Consider the following 18,962-nt stretch of genomic DNA (forward strand, 5'->3'; position numbering starts at 1 on the left):
AATAAAAAATAATGAGGTCTTATAGGCAACATGGTTTCAGATTAATTCATGCGTGGAGTTTGTGACAGATATGTTTGTTTTAGCTACAAACTGGGACAGGATACAAAGAACCTCAAGCTGTCTTCCACCACAGCACTGGGGGAGCTACAGTAACCTCAAACATGTTTGTATTATATTGTATTATTGTATTGTATTTGTATTGTTCCGGTCATTGTGATGACCATGTGGTCCATGTGAGCGCGGCATTGCAGTCCTGAGTTTGATTAAAAGTCATCTACAAACAACAATGACAGATGAATGTTTGAGTCATCAAACATTAGACGTGAATGTTCAGATCCTCTCACAAAAATGAATAATGAAGTATTTTGTCTATGTACAGTAAAAATAAATGTAAGGAGGTACTGTGTAAGCTTTTTTAAATTAAATAGTCTGAACATGGTGTGACTGGTGAAATGGTGAACATGGTGTGACTGGTGAAATGGTGAACATGGTGTGACTGGTGAAATGTCCACATTTTACCAAATCCAGGGATGGTGTACAGGAATGTTGGACAAATATTTGGCCCCTCTATGAATATTGTGGCCCCTTGATGACCCCTTATAATAATAGATCTGCCACTATCTAATAATAGATCTGACCACAAAGCAGACCTGAGAATGGAATGTGTAAATACTTTATTTGGGCAAACAAGTAAAATACAATAATGTAAAAAAGAAATGAAAATAGTTTAGAGTTAATAGATCCACACACCATTCCTATTTTAGCAAAGACGTTATAAAACTACACCCAAACCAAAGAACACTTCTCTAAATGATTTCACTTCTTCTGGGTGACACAGAACACAACTGCTTGCCCACACTTTCTTCAACCTCGACCAACAGGATATACATTCAGTTTAAAGGTTTCTGTGTGTAAGTATGTGTGTGTGTGAGTGTGTGTGTGTGTGTGTGTGTGTGTGTGTGTGTGTGTGTGTGTGTGTGTGTGTGTGTGTGTGTGCGCACCTTTGTGAAATATTTAAAATGCTTTTTTTTGAGTTCAGTTGTTCAAATGCTGATATATTTCTCACTGACACACATAGGCAGACAGACTGATAAAAACATTGATACAAACATTGATACAAACACACACACACACACACGCTCACACATACACGCTCACACACACACACAGACCCACACTCACATACACACACGCTCTCACACACACACACACACACACACACACACACACACACACACACATGCTGGCACACATGCGCTCACACACACACACACACACACTCACACACACACGCTCACACACACACACACAGTCTCAGTCCTGAAAGCGTTGCAGCATCTCACAGGTCCTTCTGGCCAGAACGTCCTGGATCTTCTTGACCTTGCGTTCGGAAGCTAGCCTCACGTAGCTGTTGGGCAGCACCACTGCCATGCCGTCCTGCACCTCCCCCATGACCAGCAGGGGGCGCTCCTCCTGCAGGGTGATGTTGGGGCAGGGGCAGGACCAGTCCATGTGTGTCAGCGTGACCTCCAGGTGCTGGGCCTTAAACATCTCCAGGCCCATCTTCTCATCCCGCAGCACTCGCTCCAGACGGAAGCGCGCTACGCCCGCACCCGGTTCCTCCAGCAGCTCCGCCACGCGGCCCACGATGGCGAAGTCGCTGCTGCACAGGCTGGACACCAGACGAGCGCGGGGCCGGCACGCCCGACAGGGCCGCGCCCGCCGCCGGGGACACGCCTCCTCGCACTCCACCCTCGAGCGGAAGCTGTTGCTATTTCCGTGGCAGCCGCCATAGACGAAGGGTCTGCAAAGGCGGGCGGGGGCGTTGTAGGCCCAGCGTACCTCCCAGTGGCGACAGGGGCCCTGCACGGCGGGCAGGACACACACACCCGGCCCCTCGCGCTGGCACAACACGCTGCATTCCTCGTACGTCTCGAAGCGGTTCCGCCCGGCCGGGCAGCCGCCGTGGGCGAAGGGCTGACAGGAGCCCAGCGAGGTGTTGTAGAACCAGTCCACGTGACTCTCCCCGCACTCAGTCTGCTCAACAGGAGCCAGGCAGTCCGATGGCGAGAAGGGTCGCGCCGTTGACACCTCGCTGTCCCCGCCTCCCTCCTGCTCCTCGTAGAACTCTGGCTCCACCCGCCGCACCACCGAGAGGGGGTAGTCAGCTCGCAGCTCCCCCACAGAGTTGCGGGCGATACAGGTGTAGATACCCGTGTCCCACGCCTGGGCGTTGTAGACCACCAGCTGGCCGATGGTGGTGATCACCACGTTTCCGTACATCTGGTCTGGACGCATGACCGGTCGCTCGCGGCGCTCCGACTGCTTCTCCCACGTGACGTCAGGCTTGGGATGGCCAATCACGTCACAGCGGAAGCTGGCGGTGCCGCCCAGGTAGACGGCCTGGTGCTGTGGACTGGAGTAGAGGGTGGGGGGGAACGGGGTGGAGGAGGATGGGGTAGGCTGGGCGGTGGTGTCCGGGGGCAACGGGCTGGTCCGCGGGCCAGACAGGTGGTATCGGCAGGTGACCACGCTGAGGGTCACGCCCTGGACGCACGCTTCCGCATCCATGTAGCAGCGGTTGAAGTAGGTGAGGCCGTCTGAGGCGCAGGTGAAGTTGGGCTCGCTCTCACAGCCGTCCTGGCACTTGCACACCGGCTGACCCTCCCACACGTCACACACCGCCCCCTGCTGGTTGCACAGGAAACCGTCACAGCTCGACGCATTGACAGCTGACATATTCGTGTCTGATTGGCCAATGGGAGGACTGAAGGCACCATCAGGGAAGCGAGCCGCCACACAGCTGAGCAGCCCACACACGTTAGCACAGCACTTCTCCACCTGGGCACAGTCCTACACACACACACACACACACACACACACACGTTAGCATAGCACTTCTCCACCTGAGCACAGTCCTACACACACACACACACACACACACACACACACACACACACACACGTTAGTTTATATATCTATCTATATATGTCTATATTTGTCTACCAGGGCTCTCAAGTCTCACGTATTGAGCGTGTGACACACGCATTTGACCGTCTTCACACGCTCACACGCCACACCTCCGATTTCACACGTCGAGAAAAAAAATCTAGTTTATTTACCTCCGATCCATATCTATGTCGCCCTCCACTGGCGATCGATCGCGATATACAACGTATACAACCCCCCCCCGTTCGCCACATACCCCCCCCCCCTCCCGCTCAACAACTGACGTTCGCCACATACCCCCCCCCCCACCCCCAACAATTAACGATCGCCGCCCCCCCCCCCCCCCCCGTCAACAACTCTCACACTCTGGCATGAATCCAAAACTTGAGAGCCCTGTTGTCTACATATGTCTATATTTGTCTATATATGTATGCGGGGTTTTTATTTATTTATTTTTTATCTTCCTTATATATTGTCTTTTTACTCCCTCTCCTTGTCCCTCCCTCTCTGCTGCTGTAATACTGCAAATTTCCCTGCTGCGGGATCAATAAAGGACTTTTCTTATCTTATATGTCTGTATTTGTCTATATATGTATATATATATATATATATGTCTGTATTTGTCTATATATGTATATTTACATTTATGGCATTTGGCAGACGCCCTTATCCAGAGCGACTTACATTTTATCTCATTTTTTATACAAGTGAGCAATTGAGGGTTGAGGGCCTTGCTCAGGGGCACCATGGCCTCAGTCATAGCCTCAGGTCTGGGAATCGAACCCACAACCCTCTGGTCACAAGACCAGTTCCCTAACCGCCAGGCCATGACTGCCCCAGTATATATTTGTATATATTTGTCTATAAATGTATATATATGTCTGTATTTGTCTATATATGTCTATATTTGTCTGTATTTGTCTATATATGTGTCTGTATTTGTCTATATATGTATATATATGTCTGTATTTGTCTATATATGTCTATATATGTCTGTATTTGTCTATATATGTCTATATATGTCTTGTCTTTGAACCAGTTGATTACTGGTTCTTGTTTCTTATGTCATGGGCTGCGTTGATGCCCTTTCTTCATTAAATCTCAAATTATCACTTCCTTATTGTCACACTCACCCATATCAGAAACATTTGGCCGAATGCCTAATACAGAAGTATGGCTTTTCAGAGTGCTTCATTCATTTTGCTAATTTACAGTAAATAGGCTTAATGTATTTTTGTCTTTGTTTAAAACAAAAAACATTGACATCTGAATTTTTTATTGAACTACATACACTACCAGTCAAACGTAAAGGACATGATGCATACAAGCATTTATTCTAGTGGAAAATTGTGGTTTGCCAAAAGAATGAGAGAAACAGCAATGACTGTAATGACACAGCGTCTATGTCAGGGGTGGGCAATTCATTTTTACAAGGGGCCACATGAGAACCCTGAATTGTGTCAGAGGGCCACACAAACAATAATGACGTCATCACAGTGGCTCCACCCACCTCACGCAAACTTCCGCGAACAGAGGAGGCACTTATACTTGCCGCCACATTCTGTGCAGTGTTCTCAAAACGATGTGTGTTGGTATAAAGAAACACCCCTCAAAAACAGGGGAAGGAACATTTACCTGACCAATTTTAATGTTGCTTTTTGTTTCAGATTTTAAAAGTGCTGGAATTTAGGCTAAATACTTGAAAATGTTTGAAATTGTAACTACTTCGTTTCACAACAAATAGCCATCTGAATGAACAGTTTTCTTGTATTACGTTAACAAATACGAGCCTCTTGTAATTCTAGGACGAAACATGAGAACGTGAAGACATTAAGATTGGGCGTTTTGAAAATAAACAACAATTAAATAATGTGATAAAAAAGCGAATTATTTCGGATCATTTCGAATATATGTATACATATTTAACTTAATTAAGTTTAACGTGCTGGGAAATATTGAAATGGACCTTGAAAGTATATAATAATAATAATAGAATTTTATTTATAAGCGCCTTTCAAGACACACATGGACACTTTACAAGGGAATAAGCAACAAGAGTTTATATAAAACTAAAAATGATTAGAATAAATCACCAATAATTTAAAATAAATTATTAAATAACTAAAAACATTAGAAAGAAGCAGCAGATGAGAAAAGAAACACACACATACACACATATACATAAACACATACACATGTATAAATGCTTTAATTCCACCTTGTAAAGGTGTATGAACCCTGCAAACATGACTTTGTTCATTGCGCTGAAGCGCGGCGCGCGCGCGAAGTTACAAAATTCGAGAGGTGCACGACCTTGCGAATCAACAGCACGTGAGGCCCTCCGCCACCGCGATTACATAAATTTCGCCGGGCGGACCCTCGCGCCGCTCGCCTCGCGTCAAGTATAAACCTGGCTTAAACCTAGCTTTAAAGCACTTCTACGGCACTTTCAAGGTCCATTTCAATATTTCCCAGCTGACTCAGGTTCTCTCTAAGCTCGGTTTCTGGAACAGAAAACCTGAGCTTTCGTTAACTCTGAGTTTACTTACCCGCTTTCTGGAATACCCCCCTGTTCAGTCAGCTATTTGTTGTGAATCGAAATACAGTTACAATTTCAAGCATTTTCAAGTACTTTAGCCTAAATTCCAGCACTTTTCAAACCTGGAACACAATGCACAATAAAAATTCGTCACGTAAATTTTCCGCCGTTTGCGGAGGTTCGCGCGAGGTGCAACGTTCACTCCCGAAAGCCTTAACTTGTCGCTGATCACCTACAGTGTTTCTCGCACAGCTCACACACACACGCAGGTACGTCCACACGGAATTATCACAAACGTAGCGCTTTCAAAATAAAAGCGTCACAGTTGTATTGCTCGCACGACATAGATATTTGTTTCATTTATGATTGGCCTTCGCGACCTTCGAGGGCCGGACAGGGACGCACAACGGGCCGGATGTGGCCCGCGGGCCGCTGTTTGCCCAGGTCTGGTCTATGTTCTGATACACTGTAATGACTGTTACCACAGCATCTATGTTCTGATACACTGTAATTGACTGTTACCACAGTGTCTATGTTCTGATACACTGTAATTGACTGTTACCACAGCATCTATGTTCTGATACACTGTAATTGACTGTTACCACAGTGTCTATGTTCTGATACACTGTAATTGACTGTTACCACAGCATCTATGTTCTGATACACTAATGACTGTTACCACAGCATCTATGTTCTGATACACTAATGACTGTTACCACAGCTTCTATGTTCTGATACACTGTGATGACTGTTACCACAGCATCTATGTTCTGATACACTGTGATGACTGTTACCACAGCATCTACATTCTGATACACTGTAATGACTGTTACCATGTTTAAAGTTAACGTTAATGTGTAAAGTTACTGTCTAAAGTTAATGTGGTATGTTAATGTGTTACGTTATTGTGTAAAGTTAATGTGGTATGTTAATGTGTTATGTTATTGTGTAAAGTTAATGTTAATATTTAAAGTTAATGTGTAATTCTAAAGAGTAAAACATTCACTCTGGTTCACATCTCTATGGCATCATTAAACGTTATTGTTTGGTATAAATTATTCGTCCTTTTCACTTACTCGGCTGAACACCGAAAATAGAAAAATAAAATGGCCATTTCCGGCCAAATTATTTCAGAACATTCCAGTGATGCAGAAATGTAACCTGTAAATAGTACTACAGTACCTACAGTGAAGAGAGATTCATGACTGAGATATGTACTGGTGGGTAAAAGAATGAGGAAGAGCTTTTGAGAACTGTTTTGTGTGTGTGTGTGTGTGTGTGTGTGTGTGTGTGTGTGTGTGTGTGTGTGTGTGTGTGTGTGTGTGTGTGTGTGTGTGTTTTAGAGAACAGATACAAATAACCAGTGAGTTTTGTAAATGAGGAAATACACTTGGGGCTTGGAGTCTGTGGTTGGTGTGTGTGTGTGTGTGTGTGTGTGTGTGTGTGTGTGTGTGTGTGTGTGTGTGTGTGTGTGTGTGTGTGTGTGTGTGTGTGTGTGTGTGCGTGTGTGTTGGGGCTTGAGAGTGCTTTAACACAACACTGGATCCTCTAGTAGTCCACTGGATCCACTGGATCCTCCATCTGCCGACTTATGGCGGACCACTAGTAAGCGTGTAAAAGTAAAGCAAAGTGCCTGGTAGGCCTATTCTTACTTACGCATGCCGCGTAAAGATGTTATCAGTTTTCACATACCGCCCTCTAGCGGGGAAGACACAACATCACGACGTGAACAGACCACACATGGAGGAAGGTTACGCGTATAGGTTATCGCGACTGTGACTTGTTTAGCTTTAACAATTTACATGTGCTGAACTTTAGTTTGAAAACATTTCGTGGGTGCTAGCCGGATGTGTATTTTGTCATTGCTGTATTAAGACACCGTTCACTGAGGTGTAATGTTCCGTTATCATTATTTATGTCCAATGTTTCCAGTAAATACACAACCGAGAGGGTCTCACCTGGTCGTTTCAGGTAAATACACAACCGAGAGGGTCTCACCTGGTAGATTCAGGTAAAAACACAACCGAGAGGGTCTCACCTGGTCGTTTGCACATTGTCTTTCGCAGGTGCTCTGCGCGTCCACCCAGAGGTTCGTGTTCAGTTTGTCAGGACAGACTCCGGGATGTCCTGCGGCGCTGGCGCACAGGACACATGGCCAAGAAACCACAGCGACAAACCACAGCAGCGCAACACAGCAGTGAGCTCGACTCACCCCAGAACATGTCCAACTTCCAAGAGAAGTCATGGTTCCTTACAAGTTTAGCTCGGAGTTGGCCGCAGTCCCTGGACTGCTCACCAGGGCTCTCCAATACTCATAAATGCATCTTCTGGAGCATATACCAGGGTATCGTAGCCAAAAAGTCCGACGTTAGGTCTATCTGTGCACCAAAATATTCATCCGTCCAGTTTTCGAGTGAGTATTGGACGATATGCAGCTGGACATTTCGCTGGAGCTCCAGTCTGGAGTCTACAGTCTCATGTGGGACATGCTGGTGTGAGCCGGGCAACTGCAGAAACACGGTGAAGAGATGAAGGAGGTCTAGCTCTGAAGTGGTAAAATACGCTTTATACGTCTAGACCGTTTTACACGTCCAGTCACACCGGGTTCAGGAACAGCAGTAATATCGCAGCTTTAAATGACTTACGTCTATATGGAGGGTAAACTGGACACGTTTCTATTATGCGTAGGTCGTCTAAATTATTTCCAAGGGACCGATTGATGTGTTCTTGTTCATTTCGTTTAAAAGGGACAATAAACCAACTCACGTGAGTAGAAAGCGTAAGTGTCCACTTGTGTGAGGATCTTCGTTACTCTCAGACTTCACGTTTTATACATGTAGATCTATACTAAAGTTTTCTGTACTAAATGTGTTTTACTCTAATATATGGGACGGTGTGTCACACCACTCCACTACGGGGTGGTTTAGGATGCAAAGCCATCTGGGAATGGAACTTTTTAATATCCAGGAAAGTGTCTTTGTCTGTAGACGCTCCCAAGCTCTGAAACTTTTATGTGCAGATGGTGACACACCCCCCCCCCCTCCCCCGCGACTTATGACCTTTGACCTTGCTCATTGAAGTGCGTGGGAGGTGAGAATGTCCATCCACACAAAGGCGCAAACTGCCCCCCCCCAGACCGCCTCTCACCCTAACACCCCCCCCCTCAGACCACCTCCTCACTGAACTTGATCTAACTACTGTGGACATTCAGTGGTTTACATGGAAAATTATATTTTATCCAATTAGTAGTTAATAATGTAGCTGTTCTGAGTGACTGTGCTACACTCTAAATGCAAACAGGTAAATTGTAATAGGTTCTGAAGAAATTAAAATTAATGTACTAATCTTACCAATCATTTTAGTCTGTTTAATTATTATATATTATTAAATATATATACAGATTATTTCCACTAATTTAAAATAGTTTATGTTGAATTTGATTGTGTTTAGACATTTGTGTTTTCTTTGTGTTTTTGTCAAAAACACCACTTATTCCAAATCAGCAGTCAGCTCTGATTGGCCAACTGGATCATTTGCATATTTATGAATCCTTGATTCAGCTTATTGTCTTGAGTGTGGGGCTTTGCATGTATCATATACTTTGCATAAGAAATTGAACATTTATTCTTGATTTAACAAAGTAGTGAGCTGACTGGGCTAAATGCTGAATTTATGCTAAAGACAAGCAGACGTACCTGGGACGCTCTAGGAGTGTACGGGTCAACTTCAGTACCTACCTCACAGAACCTAACACTAACCCTAACACTAACCCTCACAGACAGTATTGGGTCTCCATTACCCTCCATCACTGCACACTCAAACAGTGTGTGTGTGTGTGTGTGTGTGTGTGTGTGTGTGTGTGTGTGTATAGTATATAAATAGTATAATAAATATAAATATGTATATATATGTGTGTGTGTGTGTGTGTGTGTGTGTGTGTGTGTACACATATATTTACAAAGGATATATGTATATAAAGTCTTATGTTTTTACCTTTGCTGTCACTTATTTGATAATTGTTGCTCTTATTTTGTTTATTTTGTTTTTTGTCTATTGTTGTAATGCTTTGGCACTATTGTAGCAAACTATAGTCATGCCAATAAAGCTTCTTGAATCTAAATCTGAATCAGTAGAATTTGCATTTTTGTGAATAGGGCATGAGGGTTGAGTCTAATGCATTATGAGTGAGTCTAATGCATTAAATGTTTAAAAATGTGCCATATTTTGTCAATTGTGATTTTTACACCCCAATCGAAATTTGTCCTCCGCTTTTAACCCATCTGTGCAGTCAGAACACACACACACACACTAGTGATTACTAGGGGGCTGTGGCTCACACGTGCCCAGAGCGGTGGGCAGCCCTAACCCGGCGCCCGGGGAGCAGTTGGGGTTAGGTGCCTTGCTCAAGGGCACCTCAGTCATGGCCTTAGGTATGGGAATCGAACCCATGACCCTCCGGTCACAAGACCAGTTCCCTAACCAGGCCATGACCATGATTATTGTTGAGTCTAATGCATTAGTGTTGAGTCTAGTGCATTATGAGTGAGTCTAATGCATTAGTGTTGAGTCTAGTGCATTAGTGTTGAGTCTAATGCATTATGAGTGAGTCTAATGCATTAGTGTTGAGTCTAGTGCATTAGTGTTGAGTCTAATGCATTAGTGTTGAGTCTAGTGCATTAGTGTTGAGTCTAATGCATTATGAGTGAGTCTAATGCATTAGTGTTGAGTCTAATGCATTATGAGTGAGTCTAATGCATTAGTGTTGAGTCTAGTGCATTAGTGTTGAGTCTAATGCATTATGAGTGAGTCTAATGCATTAGTGTTGCGTCTAGTGCATTAGTGTTGAGTCTAATGCATTATGAGTGAATCTAATGCATTAGTGTTGAGTCTAGTGCATTAGTGTTGAGTCTAATGCATTATGAGTGCATCTAATGCATTAGTGTTGAGTAGTGTTTTAGTGTTGAGTCTAATGCATTAGTGTTGAATCTAATGCATTATGGTTGAGTCGAATGCATTAGTGTTGAGTCTAGTGTATAAATGTTGAGTCTAATGCATGAGGGTTGAGTCTAGTACATTAGTGTTGAGTCTAATGCATTAGGAATAATAATGTTTGACGCTACGTTTCTATCATTGGAATTAGGAATTCCACAATGTGGACGCGCTGTGAGATTCGTGCATGCGCTGTGCGCGCGCTGTATGGGCCGCTCGCTCCAGATGTCCAGGAATGTAGCTTAGCTAACAAGCTAACTGGCTAACAAGCTAAGAAGCTAACTGGCTAAGTCTCGCATTATGGACGGACCACGGCGAACATCTGTTCAGACTCAGATGATTTAATCAGGAAGGCGAGAGTGTGGTCGTGTTACAGCAGCATGGACACCGTTGATGGGGGTATGTGAGCCTGTGTGAGGGGTTACTGTGTGAGGGGTGTGAACGTGTGTGAGGTTTTAAACACCATCTAGCGAACCAACACCGAAACACGGGCCGCTGGCCAACTCCGCACATACATGAACTCGTACATGAACTCTTTCACGAACTCCTCCACAGTTCAGGTGGTTCGGTTCGCTTGCGTTCCGTCGCGTCTGTACTGATATAGGTACTGGTAGGGTTGGTTAGGTCCGGTTAGGGTTGGTTAGGTGAGGTTAGGGTTGGTTAGGGTTGGTTAGGGTTGGTTAGGTCCGGTTAGGGTTGGTTAGGGTTGGTTAGGTCCGGTTAGGTCTGGTTAGGGTTGGTATCAGCCAGACTAACGTTACTAATGACCAACAAACTCAAAGCGCTATACAAATATATTTGATTTGATTTGATCGTGACTGGTGAGAATGTTAGTGCGGTTATCTTGATGTTATCTTAACGTTAAATGTCTTAAATCTTATTTCTTAACGTTAAATGTCTTAACTCATCATCTGCACTTCGGTCATAAAGTCAAGCGTTGTGTTGTCGGTCAGGCTCGTTACCATGCCAACCTCCGTTAACGACACCGAGTGCGCGGGGCGGGGCGACGTTACCGCTCGGATTAACGTCCCGACCGCCACAGTCTGGGTGTAAAACCCCAAATATCGGGTTTTGGTGACGGTATACGTCTAAAAAGACGCGGTCTTCGAAGTCCAACTCATTAATCATCAGTTTTAAGTTGCCAATTGTGATTTTCACCCCAGTCAGAATTTGTCTCACCTGTGCAGTGAGAGTACACACACATACACACACACACACACATATACACACACACACACACAGACTAGTGATCACAAGGGGAACACATGCACGCACACACTAGGGGGTTGTGGGGCGCGTGCGCACTAACACACACACACTAGGGGGGCTGTGGTGCATACACACACACACACACACACACTAAGGGGCTATGGTACACCCATGCCCAGAGTGTTAGGCAGGACCAGTTGGGGTTAAGTCAAGGGGCCAGGGTCACTTGGGTCATGGCCTAGGGCCTGGGAATCGAACCCACAACCCTCTGATCACAAGACCGATTCTCTAACCATAACTTCCCCATGACCATGAACCAGTGTTGTCTCATGTATTACGTCCAGTTCCTGTATAACGCTTCTGCACAGAGTGAAACTAGAGTCTAGAGAAACTCAGCCAGTATCTTATTTTATCATCTCATTTTTTACTGGAAAACAAAGATATTATTTGCATGTTGTAACGATGTGTGAACCCTCATGGCTCCTTATACATGTGTTTGTTTTATGAGCATGTCTTCTTCATGTGTGTATCTGGAGTGTTTCTCATATGAGCGTGGAGTGTGTATCTGGAGTGTTTCCCATATGAGTGTGGTGTGTGTGTATCTGGAGTGTTTCCCATATGAGCGTGGTGTGTGTGTATCTGGAGTGTTTCCCATATGAGCGTGGTGTGTGTGTGTATCTGAAGTGTTTCTTACATGAGCGTGGTGTGTGTTGTGTTCCAGGGTTATTTAATATAAGATAAGATAGCCTTTTATTATCCCACATGGGGAAATTGTGGTGTTATAGCAGCTTAGAGAACATACAAAAAAAGAGGTAGAAAAATTACTTCGCAAGTTTGAACATATATTAAAGGTAAAGAAAAAAAATATGAAAAAATATAAAACAGTCTTTATATGGTAATATTGCAGTTCTTTAGAATATTGCACAAAGTTCCGTTAAATTATACTGAGTTACGAAAAAAGAAATTTGTATACATCATTTACAATGATTGTTTTGTTTTGTTTTGGGGCAGTGCTGGTTGTATAGCCTGACAGCAGAAGCGTATTTGAGCGTGGTGTGTGTTGGGTTCCAGGGTTATATGAGCGTGGTGTGTGTTGTGTTCCAGGGTTATTTGAGCATGGTGTGTGTTGGGTTCCAGGGTTATATGAGCGTGGTTGTGTTCCAGGGTTATATGTAGGGCTGCCACTAACGACTATTTTTCTATCGATTCAACTATCGAGTATTGGTCGACTAGTCTAAACGATTAATTTTCTGCAGAACAAAAAACAAAGAAACTTATTTTGGCTTATTCAGTGATGTAACTTGAAATTCCACATTTCCTTTATCAAATTCAAGTTTTTTATATTAAACAAAGTGCATACTACTTTTAAACGGCTTTGTTACATGTTGCGTACTGACAGTCACGCTGTCTACATTCTGATTAAGAACAGGGCTGCCCTCACCTTAGCCTAAATTCCAGCACTTTTCAAACCTGAAACACAAAGCAACATTAAAATTTGTCAGGTAAATGTTCCTTCCCCTGTTTTTGAGGGGTGTTTCTTTATACTACCACATATCGTTTCAGACAACAGCAGATTCGCGCGAGGTGTGCGGAGTCGCGCGCTACGGTCACTCGCGAAAGTATAATCCATATTTATTGGTTATTTGAGCATGTGCTGTGCTGTGTTCCAGGGTTATTTGAGCATGGAGTGTGCTGTGTTCCAGGGTTATTTGAGCATGGAGTGTGCTGTGTTCCAGGGTTATTTGAGCGTGGCGTGTGCTGTGTTCCAGGGTTATTTGAGCATGGCGTGTGCTGTGTTCCAGGGTTATTTGAGCATGGCGTGTGTTGTGTTCCAGGGTTATTTGAGCGTGGCGTGTGTTGTGTTTAGGGTTGCAGCGGTAACCGGTTTCACGGTATACCACGGTATTAAAATCCATGGTTATCATACCGTGTGCGTTTGCTTATTACCGGTAAAAAGCAAGCCAGCTGAGAAACTGACCCGCGCATGCGCAACTCCGCTCCGGTTCAGCTACTCAGCACACAGCGGTGAGAATGGCAGAAAGTGTATCAGACTTAACAAATTTTTTTACAAAAAAAAAGCTAAACTAAAGTCAGCGGCGAAAATGACGTAATCGCGGTGGCTCCGCCCGTGCGCGAGGGTCTCACGCGCTGTCGATTCGCGAGGTCGTGCACCTCTCGAATTTTGTAACTTTGCGCGCGTCGTGCCTCAGCGCAATGAACAAAGTCGTGTTTGCAGGGTTCATACACCTTTACAAGGTGGAATTAAAGCACTTGTACTTAACTTTAAAGGTACGTTTCAATATTTCCCAGCACCTTAAACTTAATAAAGTTAAATATTTATACATATACTTGAAATAATTCGCTTTTTCATCACATTATTTAATGGTTGTTTATTTTCAAAACGCCCATCTTAACGTCTTCACGTTCTCTCATGTTTCGTCCTTGAATTACAAGAGGTTCGTATTTGTTAACGTAATACAAGAGAACTGTGCAGAGTCGCGCGCTACGGTCACTAGTGAAAAGAATAAACCTAGCTTTTTATGGTCCTTGCTTTCACTGAATGTGAAAGACGCCATTAATTTACATGCGTTCATTTTCAAATTCTAACGTGCCTGTTTTTCATATGTTAAAACCAGACTCTGTGTGAAAGCCTTAAAATAGAAATCTCTATTGTGAGGTTCATGTCAGAAATAAATCCTCTCTTTCTGCAGTATCTGGTTATATTCTAACTTGGCAGTACAACGGACGTTTACAACAGTTGTTGATCAGACACTGACCCAGGCTGAGTTTATCAGATATTAAATAATTTAAACTTAAATAATTGTACTGAAATTCATGATTTAGGTTTCTCTAATTTTGCAGTATTTATATAAACATGTTTACAGCTCTTTTTTTTTTTAAAGGAGACATTTTGTATACAATAGTTGCAGGTTTCTACAATATAGTTAATTGAACAAAAAAAACTTGTTGTAATTTCTTTAAGGGTCAGTGTATCTTTTAATAATGTACAAACTAACTGTGATACCGTGATAACCGTGATACCGCGGTATTTTCTGAGACGGTTATCATACCGTGAAAATCTCATACCGTTGCAACCCTAGTGTGTTCCAGGGTTATTTGAGCGTGGCGTGTGCTGTGTTCCAGGGTTATTTGAGCGTGGAGTGTGCTGTGTTCCAGGATTATTTGAGCGTGGCGTGTGTTGTGTTCCAGGGTTATTTGAGCGTGGCGTGTGTTGTGTTCCAGGGTTATTTGAGCGTGGCGTGTGCTGTGTTCCAGGGTTATTTGAGCGTGGCGTGTGTTGTGTTCCAGGGTTATTTGAGCGTGGCGTGTGTTGTGTTCCAGGGTTATTTGAGCGTGGCGTGTGTTTGTGTTCCAGGGTTATTTGAGCGTGGCGTGTGCTGTGTTCCAGGGTTATTTGAGCGTGGAGTGTGCTGTGTTCCAGGATTATTTGAGCGTGGCGTGTGTTGTGTTCCAGGGTTATTTGAGCGTGGCGTGTGTTGTGTTCCAGGGTTATTTGAGCGTGGCGTGTGTTTGTGTTCCAGGGTTATTTGAGCGTGGCGTGTCTTGTGTTCCAGGGTTATTTGAGCGTGGCGTGTCTTGTGTTCCAGGATTATTTGAGCGTGGCGTGTGTTGTGTTCCAGGATTATTTGAGCGTGGCGTGTCTTGTGTTCCAGGGTTATTTGAGCGTGGCGTGTGTTGTGTTCCAGGGTTATTTGAGCGTGGCGTGTGTTGTGTTCCAGGATTATTTGAGCGTGGTGTGTCTTGTGTTCCAGGGTTTGTCTCCAGGCGGGTTGTTGCGGTCAGTAACCCCTTGTTGGACCAGTTACCCAGCTACCAGACCCTGCTGTACCGCAGGAGGTCATCACGCAGCAGCAGCACCAAGAGGCGGAGCATCTCCCGGGGACGCTATGGCTCCAGCAGCAGTGGAGGTGGGGCTAGGGGCGGGACCCAGGACAGGAAGTGGGCGTATGGCAGAACAGAGGACAGGGTCCCCCGCAACCCATCTGAGTACAGACCTGCCCGGGAACTGCCTTGGAGCATGGCAGAGAAACGTAGACACAAGTGAGTGTGTGTGTGTGTGTAGGGGTGTGTGTGTGTGTGTGTGTGTGTGTGTGTGTGTGTGTGTGTATAGAGGGGCGTGTGTGTGTGTAGGGGTGTGTGTGTAGGTGTGTGTGTAGGGGTGTGTGTGTAGGGATTGAGTGTGTGTGTGTGTGTGTGTGTGTGTGTGTGGGGGGGGGGGGGGTATTTGCCTGCACATCTAATGTCTACAGTGTAATTTTTATTACAGCATATATGTAATATATGTTATTTATATGAGTGTGTGTGTGCTTGCTTGTGTGTGTGTGTGTTGACTACAGCCAGCAGCTTCACCGTGATCTGTCTGGCTGGACTCAGTGGAGTTCCAGTGCAGGTCACTACATGAAGAGGATGAAGGAGGAAGGCTCTGTGGTGCTCAGTACCATGAAGCTCTGGAAAGCAGATATCCACCTGATAGAGGGTCAGACACACACACACACACACACACACACACACACACACACACACACACAGAGTTTGTCCAACGGGCATGTTAGGGTTTGTACTCAGTGAATTCCAGGTTCACAAGAATGCTCAGGGGTTGTAGTGAGTGATGTGTGTGTGTGTGTATGTGTATGTGTGTGTGTGTGTGTGTGTGTGTCCTGCAGGAATGTTCGGCACTGGGATTCTCTCGTACTTCTCCTTCCTGCGCTTCCTGGTCCTGCTCAACTTTGCGATGTTTCTGATCATCTTCAGCTTTGTGTTGCTACCAGTCATTGTGGCTAAACACTCATCCGCCAACCTCACCATCACCAGTGGAAACGGTGCACATACACACACACACACACACACACACACACACACACACACACACACACACACACTTACTCACTCACTCACTCCCTCACACACACTCACATTTATGGCATTTTGGCAGATGCCCTTATCCAGAGTGACTTACATTTTATCTAATCTTTTATACAAGTGAGCAATTGAGGGTTAAGGGTCTTGCTCAGGGGCACCTCAGTCATGGCCTCAGGTCTGGGAATCGAACCCACGACCCTCCGGTCACAAGACCAGTTCCCTACCACCAGGCCATGACTGTCCATGACACACCCACTCACTCACTCCCTCACTCCCTCACTCCCTCACTCCCTCACTCCCTCACACACACACACACACACACACACACACACACACACACACACACACTCACTCACTCACTCACTCACTCACTCACTCACTCACTCACTCACTCACTCACTCACTCACTCACTCACTCCACACACTCACTCACTCACTCACTACCTCCCACACACACACACACATATCTTGTTTGACTGATTGTTTTGAACACACATATGTGTGTGTGTGTTTCAGTTTCAGAATGCAGTGTGTATCCTCCCAGATCTCGACAGGGCCTGGTCGTCTTTCACCAGTACATTACTGACCTGCTGTCTGGAACAGTAGGAATCACTTTGTATTACATTAACATGGAATGAACTGATCAGTGATGCATTAACACTGAGTGAACTGATCAGTGATGCATTAACACTGAGTGAACTAATCAGTGATACATTAACACTGAGTGAACTGATCAGTGATACATTAACACTGAGTGAACTAATCAGTGATACATTAACACTGAGTGAACTGATCAGTGATGCATTAACACTGAGTGAACTAATCAGTGATGCATTAACATTGAGTGAACTAATCAGTGATGCATTAACACTGAGTGAACTAATCAGTGATGCATTAACACTGAGTGAACTAATCAGTGATGCATCAACACTGAGTGAACTAATCAGTGATGCATCAACATTGAGTGAACTAATCAGTGATGCATTAACATTGAGTGAACTAATCAGTGATGCATTAACACTGAGTGAACTAATCAGTGATGCATTAACACTGAGTGAACTAATCAGTGATGCATCAACACTGAGTGAACTAATCAGTGATGCATTAACATTGAGTGAACTAATCAGTGATGCATTAACACTGAGTGAACTGATCAGTGATGCATTAACACTGAGTGAACTGATCAGTGATGCATTAACACTGAGTGAACTGATCAGTGATGCATTAACACTGAGTGAACTGATCAGTGATGCATTAACATTGAGTGAACTAATCAGTGATGCATTAACACTGAGTGAACTGATCGGTGATGCATTAACCCTGAGTGAGCTGATCGGTGATGCATTAACCCTGAGTGAGCTGATCGGTGATGCATTAACCCTGAGTGAACTGATCAGTGATGCATTAAAACTGAGTGAGCTGATCGGTGATGCATTAACACTGAGTGAGCTGATCGGTGATGCATTAACCCTGAGTGAGCTGATCAGTGATGCATTAACCCTGAGTGAGCTGATCAGTGATACATTAACACTGAGTGAGCTGATCGGTGATACATTAACATTGAGTGAACTGATCAGTGATGCATTAATTCTGAGTGAGCTGATCAGTGATACATTAACACTGAGTGAGCTGATCGGTGATACATTAACCCTGAGTGAGCTGATCAGTGATGCATTAATTCTGAGTGAGCTGATCAAAGCCTCATTAACATTGAGTGAGCTGATTAAAGCCTCATTAACACTGAGTGAGCTGATCAGTGATCCATTAACACTGAGCTAATCAGTGATCCATTAACATTGGGTAGTGTCACATGCTTAAAAAACAAATCAATCAGCACTTTCTATACCAAATCTGTAAAAAATGTAGTAATACCAATATCAATTATAATACCAAATATAGAATACCTTACATGTTAGTGTTATAATACAGATTACATTAGCAGTGTTATAAAACAGAATTTCTCATAATCACTCAGTGCCATTTTAGCCCTGCGTCTTTGAGTTTACATTCATACATTTTCATACATCTGTTGTATAGATACTATAATGTGTGTGTGTGTGTGTGTGTGTGTAGGGGTTCCTAGAACAGACCTACCTGTTCTATGGCTATTACATGGTGAGCTCCATCCAGTTCCCGTCGTTCAGATACAGCGTGGCCACAGCCTACCTGCTCTGCACCATCACCTACCTACTCCTCAGCCTCCTCTGGATCGTGAAGAGGTATACGTCTGTCTGGTGTGTGTGTGTGTGTGTGTGTGTGTGTGTGTGTGTGTGTGTGTGTGTGTGTGTGTGTGTGTGTGTGTGTGTGTGTGTGTGTGTGTGTGTGTGTGTGTGTGTGTGTGTGTGTGTGTGTGTGTGTGTATATATATATATATATATATATATATATATATGTA

General features: G+C 44.3%; 2 protein-coding genes across 2 annotated transcripts in view; one reads left to right on the plus strand and one right to left on the minus strand.

The window, feature by feature from the left end:
• Nucleotides 1-721: 721 nt before the first annotated feature.
• Nucleotides 722-7,733, minus strand: wfikkn1 (WAP, follistatin/kazal, immunoglobulin, kunitz and netrin domain containing 1). The gene is made up of 2 exons (XM_076982919.1): nt 7,527-7,733; nt 722-2,853 (listed from the first exon to the last, which is right to left on the minus strand). Exons 1-2 carry the CDS (start codon nt 7,731-7,733, stop codon nt 1,315-1,317), a joined length of 1,746 nt encoding a protein of 581 aa, XP_076839034.1. The 3' UTR covers nt 722-1,314.
• A 2,937-nt stretch (nt 7,734-10,670) lies between these two features.
• Nucleotides 10,671-18,962, plus strand: part of tmc7 (transmembrane channel like 7) — a 20,707-nt gene continuing 12,415 nt past the window's right edge. Inside the window, exons 1-6 of the mRNA XM_076982940.1 lie at nt 10,671-10,876; nt 15,460-15,748; nt 16,045-16,184; nt 16,372-16,527; nt 17,084-17,169; nt 18,641-18,786. Coding sequence (XP_076839055.1) covers nt 10,858-10,876; nt 15,460-15,748; nt 16,045-16,184; nt 16,372-16,527; nt 17,084-17,169; nt 18,641-18,786 — 836 coding nt within the window. The 5' untranslated portion in view covers nt 10,671-10,857. The remainder of the gene's footprint in view (nt 10,877-15,459; nt 15,749-16,044; nt 16,185-16,371; nt 16,528-17,083; nt 17,170-18,640; nt 18,787-18,962) is intronic.

The sequence above is a fragment of the Brachyhypopomus gauderio genome, chromosome 20 (assembly GCF_052324685.1).
Source record: "Brachyhypopomus gauderio isolate BG-103 chromosome 20, BGAUD_0.2, whole genome shotgun sequence".
NCBI lineage: Eukaryota > Metazoa > Chordata > Actinopteri > Gymnotiformes > Hypopomidae > Brachyhypopomus > Brachyhypopomus gauderio.